General features: G+C 47.4%; 1 protein-coding gene across 1 annotated transcript in view; it reads left to right on the top strand.

Moving 5' to 3' along the window:
* The first annotated feature begins 5,936 nt into the window (after nt 1–5,936).
* CNOT11 (CCR4-NOT transcription complex subunit 11) overlaps nt 5,937–9,667 on the top strand; it is a 15,285-nt gene continuing 11,554 nt past the window's right edge. The window contains exons 1-2 of the mRNA XM_004369311.1: nt 5,937–6,525; nt 9,231–9,395. Coding sequence (XP_004369368.1) covers nt 6,012–6,525; nt 9,231–9,395 — 679 coding nt within the window. The 5' untranslated portion in view covers nt 5,937–6,011. The remainder of the gene's footprint in view (nt 6,526–9,230; nt 9,396–9,667) is intronic.

Below are 9,667 nucleotides of genomic sequence, written 5' to 3'. Positions count from 1 at the left end.
GAGAAACGGGGACCTCATACCACCAAGAAAGCAGTGCGAGGAGCAGAGTGTGGCCTTTGGACCTGGAGTCCCTGCGCGGAGAAGCTCCCATTCCGGGGGAACACTGATGAGAAGGCCAACAGAGAGAGAAAGCCTTCCCCTAGAGCTGATGCCCTGAATTTGGACTTCTAGCCTACTTTACTGTGAAGAAATAAATTTCTCTTCGTTAAAGCCATCCATTTGTGGTATTTCTGTTGTAGCAGCACTAGATGACTAAGACACTGGCCAAACCTACGAGCAACCAATGGTCCAGAGCCAAATCGGAGAGAGCTGGCAAACTCAGGTCAGGATCCTTGACCAGTGGAGTAGCCAGGACCTGAAACACCACCTTTGCTTGAAGGAAGCAATGGTTCTCAACCGAACTAGGTAAGCCCAGCAGATACACCTGGACCTAGACAAGGGAAATTGGAAACAAGGAGTGAGACCTTGTGGTTCTGGTGACGGAAGACACTGCACTGTGCTTCACTGGAGGTCACCTGTGTTGTGTTGCAGTGAGCAGTGGTTACAAGCCAGGAAAGATGAGCTCATTGGTAGATGCAGCCAGCTTGGTTTCATCTTGCCCTGATGTTAAGGAATATAGCTGCAGAAGTCAGCAACCACACGTGCTTAGCCTTGCTTGGGACCACACTAAGGACTGAGGAGGTACCAATCCTCTGGAAGTGGCTGAGTTGTATAACATGTTACAGACACCTTGTAAAATCACTGGAGGTGTTGGTGCAATAAACGTGGCAGCAAGAAATTAGGAACTTAATCATAAGAAACCATTAATAGAGCAAAAACACCCACAAAGTGGGAGAAAATATTCACTATACATATATCTGACAAAGAAGTCAAACCCAGATTATATAAAGAACTCCTCCAAATCAATGAACAGACTGACAACTGTATACAAAAACGGGCAAAAGACTTCAACAAGAAAGTCAAAAAAGAGAATACCATATGTCTGGTAACATATGAAAAAGTGCTTAACTTCACTAGGTGGAGGGATTTGAAGAACCACTACAAAAGGACAGGGATAATCCATTAGCCTGTCCCTGGCCTGAATGAAAGACACTTCAAGACTAGCTTGCTCCCCTCTCTTCTGATCCCACTTTCACCAGGCAACCTTCTCGTCAATGTTTCAACTTCCCAGAAGGGTATCTGAATGGTGGACACAAGTGTTCCATTGACTGCAAAAGGAATATCCCCAGAAGTAAACGTGTTTTGTGCTTTGTACATCCTTCCTGTCGAAATTGCCACGATTCTGACCTCAAGAGCCTGATCATCTCTAGGTACCCTGAGAAAACTGTTCAGGGGCCTGCAAAACTAAGGCCAGATCTTGGGTCAGGGTGAAGCAATACGTATACTTCAAGAATTGGCCTGCCTGACTAGCTGGCCTCCCCTGGACATCCATGTCTCCTTGTCTAACGTGAATAGTATCTGATCAAGAATGAAGTTAGATGCTTCACAAAATAAAAAATCCAAAATAACCAATACCTATAGGAGAAAATGTTCAATCTCACTAGTATTCAAATGAGCGTGAATGAGAAAGCAAGGAGAAACTCTTTTCAATTTGTCAAAGACTTTTTATTTTGAAATAATCATAGATTGACAAGAAGTTGCAAAAAAAAAATGTACAGGGAGGTTCTATGTACTCTTCACCCAATTTTCCCCAATGATAATATCTTGTGTGACAGTTACAAAGCTGGCGAAACACTAAACTCCTCACGTAGCCCGAGGACTCCTTAAGGGTAGGATCTAGGTCTCATTTACTTCGTCTCTCCAGAGCCCGGGAGCACTTAGCACATAGGATTAATTTGGCATTGTCAGTTGATTTACCGACAGTAGCACATAACACATCAGTGCAGTAACAAGAGGAAATAACAGACTCTTCAATTACAATGATAACATACAGGAGGCTGGATGTCCCAACGGGTTAGTGTTGCCAAGCTCCGTCTAATTCACAGGTGACTTAATCACTCTAATAAAACAGAGTGATCCAAGCCTACTTTCTTGCATCAGTTCTTTTTGTCTACTTTCCTTTCTCATCATGCAAATCCTCGACTATTCAAATTTAGACTGTTCATATATTCATTCTGTCACTATTTAACAAATAATTTTGGGTACCTTCTTTTAGTCACCGTACAAAACCCAGTCAGACCCCCAATCCCTGGCCTCAAACTGTTTACAATCTATTGGAAGGTGACCTAAATTTATATTTAGCCAGTCAGGAAGTAGAGACCTTTGAGCATTATATTTCATATATTGTTTATCTGAGAAAGGAAGTCTAGGTACATGAAAGAAACAAACTGTTACAGTAAAAGAAGAAATTGGATGGAGCCAAGGAAGGAGGAATCATCTGGGTGCTAATGTTAGTGGCAATATGCATGCTTCATTTTTAAAGTGAAGATATCCTTTCCCTGCAACATGAACTAGTAAGACAGAGGTCCCCAGGCTGTGGAAAATTCCACTGCTTTAAGCAGCCTGCTTGACATGCCTCTAGCTTTACATTAACATCCTGGTTCCCCTTTCCTTAACTGCCGTCCAGAACTAGATTAAATTGGCTGAAACAGGTTTAGGTGCCATATTGACATTCTGGGTAACCCTTTAGCTCATTAAGTACCTCATACATAGTAACTTCCCCACATTTTGGGTGGAGACGGGCCACAAATTTTGAACATGCGATGTATGAAGTTATATGTTACCCTTACTGCGCCTGCGTAGCATAATTAAAAATGCCAGTGATGTAATTTACATGATCTCCTTGCTTGTAAGCCCTATAAAAGCGACCTCCCTAAACCCTATCCTCGAGGAGTCTTGGAGGCACCAGCCCCGACTGTTCCTTTCCTTGCGCAAGGAAATAAAGCTGCCTTTCTGATCTCCCACCTTGGCCTCTTTATTGGCTGTGATGAGTCATGCTGAGCAGCACCTGGAGTTTCTGGCAACACTAGTATTAGAAATGCAGTGAAGGGGAAACGAACACACTTCTAGAATTTCCTGATTTCAATCGTGTGTAGACCATAAGGGTAAGTGTTGTAGCTGGCTGCAGCACAGTAGTGTCATTTTAAGAGTTAGTTGGGGTATGCATATCCAACCAGTGCCTTACCAATCGGTATCCCCTCTTCCCTTGGTGCCCTACAATATATCCTTGTGTGTGGCAGATAAGTCTTGAAGCTTTTACAGGTTTATCTGAACTACCGGAGCCTCTTTAATCCTACAAAACGCAGGTTTTCAGCAAGTCAGATTTTTGGCTTAAAGGTGGTGAAGATGGTAGAAAAGGTGAGAATCTGGAGGCTTGCTTCACAATTTTGCCTTGGGCCTTACTGAGTATGCAGATAATTGAGGCTACAACCTGTTTAACTACCGATTAAACTGACTCCGACTCCAGGCGACTCCACGTGTGTCAGAGTAGGACTGTGCTCCGTAGAGTTTTCAATGTCTGATTTTTCAGAAGTAGATTGACAGAACTTTCTTCTGAGGTGACTTTAGGTGGACTCAAACTTCCAACCTTTGGGTTAGTAGCTGAGTGCATTAACTCTTTGCACTACTCAGGGACTCCTCATACCTTGTTATAGATTGAATTGTGTTGTAAATCCTAATCTCTGCCTATGGTTATAATCCCATCTGTGAATGGGTTGTGTTTATTGTGTTAATGAGGCAGGATTAGGGTGTATCTTGAGTCAATCGCTTCTGAAATATAAAAGAGATTAAACAAGCAAGCAAGGGAGCAGAGATGGAGGAAGAGAGATGCCAAGCCATAAGAAGATGGCCCAGAAGCAGCAGCTCAGAAGAGATAAGGACCTTCCTCCAGAGCCAACAGAGAGAGAAAGCCTTCCTCTAGAGCCAGCACCCTGAATCCAGTCTTCTAGCCTACTAAACTGTGAGAATATAAATTTCTGTTTGTTAAAGCCACCCACTTGTGGTATTTCTGTGATAGCAGCCCTAGATAGCTAAGACATTACTCTATTACAATATAATATGGTTATAATGATAATGAGAATATGTTGTGTTCTGTACACACAGCCTAAAAAGAAAGAGAAATTTGTGTTCCTCTTTAGAAAGAATTTTAAAAGCTTCAGTGGGACATTTCAGTGATATGGGAAACTCAATTATCAGAACCAAGTGGTTCTCTCCTGGGGTTCCTGCATTGATTGTTACCGTGGCACTGACCAAGAGGGCTCCCAGGGCCACTAAACTCTTCTAAGCTCTAAAAAGCTCCTGTTTTGTTCCTGGCCTTTCAGCAATGCCCACAGCACTGTCTCGCGGATAATAGGTGCTCAAAACCAAACCCATTGCCTTGGGATTCCGACTCATAGATAATAGGTGCCCAAGCAGTACTCGTTAAATGATCAAATGCTGGTGGAAGTCTAAGGGCAGGGATGAGACGGGTGTGAAGGCGGACTACCAAGACCTGTGCTGAGGATGGCGTAGGGCCTGAGAACTGGTTTCAGGGAACATACAGGAAAATCTGACATCATCTTAATCTTGAAAATACTCCTACAGAAAGAAAAATACTTAGTTCTTTTTTTGTAATTAATAATGTTCAAATATTTTGAAGCATCTTGAAAAAAATAAAACAGTAAAGCCTGTGTATTGTAGGCTAATTGCTGTAACAAATAGACCCCAGAAAAAAATGTGTAATGGCTCAAACACAATAAAGGTTATTATAGTAAAAGAATAAAAACAAAATTAGAGTACTTTCGAGCTACTTTGAACCAGTTTCCCAATATCCCAAGCATTACCAAATTATATTTGCTGCTGTTAGGAATGTTCATTGGCTAGTGGGATCTTTCTGTCCGGCAATGCATACTCATTGGCCCAGCAATTTCTCTTCCTTAAAATTTCCCAAAGAATTAAGGAGGCGATTAACTACCTACTAGAGTTGATAGCATAGTTTAGAGCCCCAGTGACCCTGTGGTTAAGCGTTTAGCTGCTAACCAAAAGATGGATAGTTTGAATCCACCAGCCACTCCTTGGAAACCCTATGGGGCAGTTCTACCCTGTCATGTATGGTTACTATGAGTTGGAATATACTGGACGGCAAGTCTGGGAAACTGCACGTTAGTCACGTGGGAGGCATATTTTGTTTTTTAAAAGAACAGAATCAGAATCTTTGGCGGGGGGTGGGGTGGGGAACCAGACACTAGTATTTTTGCAGCCAGGATAGAGAATGAGCACCCTAGGGCAGACTAAGTAAAAAGTGGTATAGCCAAACAATTTTGTAAATTAATTTGTCTCACGTGCAATCTGATTCCATTTCTGCAAAGGAGAGCGTAAGACGAACTAGCTTAAGTTATGGGAAATGTTTGGTTATAGTTATTTGCATTACAAATTTTTTTACAATGAAGTCATGGATGTTATATTAAGAAAACTATATAAAGTCTAAAATACATTTTTTGCAAACAATATAGTAGCCACTATTTATGGTGGGGGGAGGGATGCAGTGGTTAAGCATTTGGCTGCTAACCAAAAGATCGGCAGTTCGAATCCACCAGCCGCTCCTTGGAAACGTTATGAGGCAGTTATACTCTGTATAAGGTCGCGAGGAGTCGGAATCGATTCGATGGCAGCGGGTTTGGTTTTCGGTTTATTTATTGGGGCCGTCTCGGCCAAGCACTGCCCCGGGAACTCTTACAGAGCCGGCTTTCCAGGTACCGCAGGTATTTGCCATCGGGCAGACCCCAGCCTCGCCGGGGCCGTCCCGCCGCGTAACGTTTGCAAGATCAGACGTCGCCCGCCCAATCCGCGCTCCTCTGAGGCCCCGCCCCACTTCCGGCGGCTTCCACTCCGCCCATCCCACGCCTCCCGATCCGCTCGCTGGCCTCGTTCCTCCAGCCTCGCTTTCGCTCAGCGCTGCCTCCTCTCCTCCGCGGCCCTCTGGCTTGTTTTGTTTGCGACGCTGTCGTGCGACGGCACGCTTTACGGCCGCGGGGACGGAGCGAGCCGGCGCGAGGGCCACTCGGGCCCGGAAGCGGGGCGGGCGAGCGAAGTTGATGCGCGGTGGCGGGGCGAGCGCGGCGTCTGGCCGGCTTCTTACCGCCGCGGAGCAAAGGGGGGCCCGAGAAGCGGCAGGGTCGGCGTCGAGGAGCGGCCCGGGAGTCTCCGGCGGCGGCAGAGGCGGAGCCGGCGTCCCCGGGCCGGGGAGCGGCGGCCCGGGGTCCCCCGCGGGCAAGATGAGCTTGACCCCGAAGGAGCTGTCGAGCCTGCTGAGCATCATCTCGGAGGAGGCGGGCGGCGGCAGCACCTTCGAGGGCCTGTCCACGGCCTTCCACCACTACTTCAGCAAGGCCGACCACTTCCGCCTGGGCTCGGTGCTGGTCATGTTGCTGCAGCAGCCGGACCTGCTGCCCAGCGCGGCGCAGCGCCTCACGGCGCTCTACCTGCTCTGGGAGATGTACCGCACCGAGCCGCTCGCCGCCAACCCGTTCGCCGCCAGCTTCGCGCACCTTCTCAACCCCGCGCCGCCCGCCCGCGGCGGCCAGGAGCCCGACCGGCCACCGCTCTCAGGTACGCGCCGCCTGCCTGCGGCGGAGCCCGGCGAGCCAGGTGGATGCGCCTTCGAGAGTCCACCCGCCAGGGAAACCAAGTCTCCCTTCGACGTTAGACCCTCCTCTGGCCCGTTCTTCTCAAGTAGGAGAGGGCGAGCTCGATCCCACATTCGTGCGATTGAAAATCATTCCGCTCAGCGTGTGTCAGGCAGCTCTGGGTGAGGCCTGCCGTTTTAGTGTCTCAAATACGGTCCGTCTTCTCCAGCCCGTTTGAAGTGTGCGAAGCTGTAACTAAAGACGCAGAGGATCTGGCCCCAGTTTTAACCCTCAGATAAGTAAATGGAAGTCAGTATTAAGGGCCGAAGAAGCTAAATCTGTGGTTAAAAAGCATTTAAGGGCTTTGCAGCCGGCATCTGAGGTCTGTTAGTTGACATTGGCCGGTATGATGGGGGCAGAGGGTAGGAGGTAGTCGCAGCTTGACGGCAGGATCAGAAAACGCGCGACTGGTCAACTGTATAAACTGTAGTTGTGCGGCACTGATGAGATCAGGTCAGTGGGTGAGAGGTCAGGCTGCGCTTTTTGTTTTGTTTTTAGAGCTCCAGCAGCCCGTGCTTTGTGAGGATTTACTCTGGGTGAAGACTTGCAGCCGAGAGAGGAGAAAGGCAGAGTGGATGGTGAGAGTGATTGGGGTCCTTGGGGGACTTAGATGACGACAGGCGTAGTGGGGGAAGCAGGTAAACGAGGGAGAACAGTCCTTAAGCAGTGGAGACAGGGTAGAGTGCTCTACGGTGGGCCTGCTTATACAGATAGAAAGTTAAGGCAGCAGCTTTTGAGATAATCCCAGGCGGGTTTTGGTGGCGTATGAGGGCATCTACATTTTAAGCTTGTCAGGTCTTCTGCCTTGCGGCCCCACTGGATCTCAGGTACCTTTTGATCAGTTTCCTGCACTGCCCTTATGTAAGAAGAGCACTTTCTGTTGGGCTGAGGTGCCCTTAGGGTACTGGTACTTAACCTGGCTTCTAGGAAGTTTGTGAACGCCTCGAAGGTGAATTCAGCGTGTGTGTGGTCAGAACCCACCATGCACCCTAGGATGCCCCTATTATAGGATGAGGACAGTGTAGGATTTAGGTCAGAGGGCCGTTTGAATTCTGAAGGGCCGGTGAGGCAAAGAAATCCCCATTTATATAATGCCATCTCAAACGCAGTGATTCTAAACTTGAACCCAGTCCACAGACTGTACTGTACGACAGATTTGCCAAGGGAGGTGAGGCACTTGCCAGGGAATCCTTGGATGGGTTATTTAACCTCTCTGTGCCTCAGTTTGTTATCCGTAAAATGGGGATAATAATAATACCTACCTGGCAGGGTTATGAGGAATGGAAGTCCCTGTGATGTTACTCCTTATCAGCGTCACTGTTGATAGAGTAGGTAGAGGTGGTGCAGAAACACACACAAGAGGAAGTACCAATGCCTGCCAAGACCCCCTTCCTAGAGCTGATCTGTATGTCGACGGTAAGCATCTGCTGATGTCAGCTGTCGTCAGGTTGACTCTGACTGATGGCGACCTTACGTACGACAGAAGGCGGTGTTACCTAGTCCTGCATTATCTCGCCATCACCAGCATGTCGGAGTCCATTGTTGTGGCTCTTGTGCCAATCCATCTCACCGAGGGTCTCCCATACCACTTCTGGCCCTCTGCTTCCCCAGACAGGATGTCCTCTAGGGACTGAGCCCTCCTCATCATGTGTCCAAAGCAAGTGAGTCAGACAGCGTTCTGTTGTGCTCCATAAGATTTTCGTTGGCTAATTTTCAAAAGCAGATCGCCAGGCCTTTCTTCCTAGTCTGTCTTACTCTGAACGTTCCGCTGGATTTGGCCACCATAGGTGACCTTGCTAGTATTTGAAACATTGGTGGCATAGCTTCCAGCATCAGAGCAACACACAAGCCACCAAAGTACAGCAGACTGACAGATGGGTACTGGAAGCATCTGATCGATCTATTTAAAAAAAGCTTTCAGATGAGGCAGAGCCAGGGTTTAGACTGTCCCCGTACATAAGTAAGTTTCTCTGCACTCAAGAAACTTGCAGGCTGATAGGAGAGACATAACCCTAGTGGTAACTAGTGTGGGCGTGGTGGACCTGCGTAATCAGGAAGGTGGTCATTAGTCTAGGCAGGAGGTAAGAGAGAGTGGGGAGGAATGGAGTCCTGAGACATTTCGGGGGGGAGGATAGATGAGGGTTGGGGAACTGCTGGGTTTGGGACAAAAGGGAAGGAACGTTTGCCATAGTGGGAATTTTGTAGCTACACTAGGTACTGAACAGGTATGTGAAGTGTATTTGCATCGGTGGTGACTGCTGCCTTTTTCAGTTTCTACACAATTGCTGGGAGCAGCAGAGAAAAGTATTTCTGCGTGCTGTGATTTTTTGCTTTTGATGGCATGCATAAGCTTTACCCTTTGCTTGAATTGAGGTAAAGGGCTTTAGAAAATAAAGTTCTTAATAGTTCTAAAAGCCTTAAGTTTTATTCATATTGCTACAAGTTGTAGAGTTTTAAAAGATGTATCATTCATATATGTAGTATATATTTGGTTACCTGAAGCTTAATTATGAATCAGGCTTTAAAAACGTGCACGGTGAAGTGGCAAGTAGCAAATGCTAGTTTTACCCATTCAAGTTAATTTTTGTATGTAACCTTTGGTGAAACGCTATTACTTTTTCGTTACAGGATTTTTACCTCCTATAACTCCACCAGAAAAGTTTTTTCTTTCCCAGCTGATGCTGGCACCACCGAGGGAACTCTTCAAAAAGACGCCTCGCCAGATTGCTTTGATGGACGTTGGAAACATGGGCCAGTCTGTGGACATCAGTGGGCTTCAGCTAGCCTTGGCCGGTAAGGAGGACTCGGCGGTGGGGCATTCTCATGGGGAGCATTAGGGAAGGGGGACTCGGTGGTGGGGCATTCTCGTGGGGAGCACTCGGGAAGGAGGACTCGGTGGTGGGGCATTCTCATGGGGGGCATTAGAGAAGGAGGACTCAGTGGTGGGGCATTCTCATGGGGGGCATTAGAGAAGGAGGACTCAGTGGTGGGGCATTCTCGTGGGGAGCATTAGGGAAGGAGGACTCGGTGGTGGGGCATTCTCGTGGGGAGCACTAGGAAGGAAG

This window comes from Trichechus manatus, unplaced genomic scaffold (assembly GCF_000243295.1).
Source record: "Trichechus manatus latirostris isolate Lorelei unplaced genomic scaffold, TriManLat1.0 scaffold00004, whole genome shotgun sequence".
NCBI classification, from domain to species: domain Eukaryota; kingdom Metazoa; phylum Chordata; class Mammalia; order Sirenia; family Trichechidae; genus Trichechus; species Trichechus manatus.
Note: the sequence above shows the minus strand (reverse complement) of the source record. Positions and strands in the feature narration are given on the sequence as shown.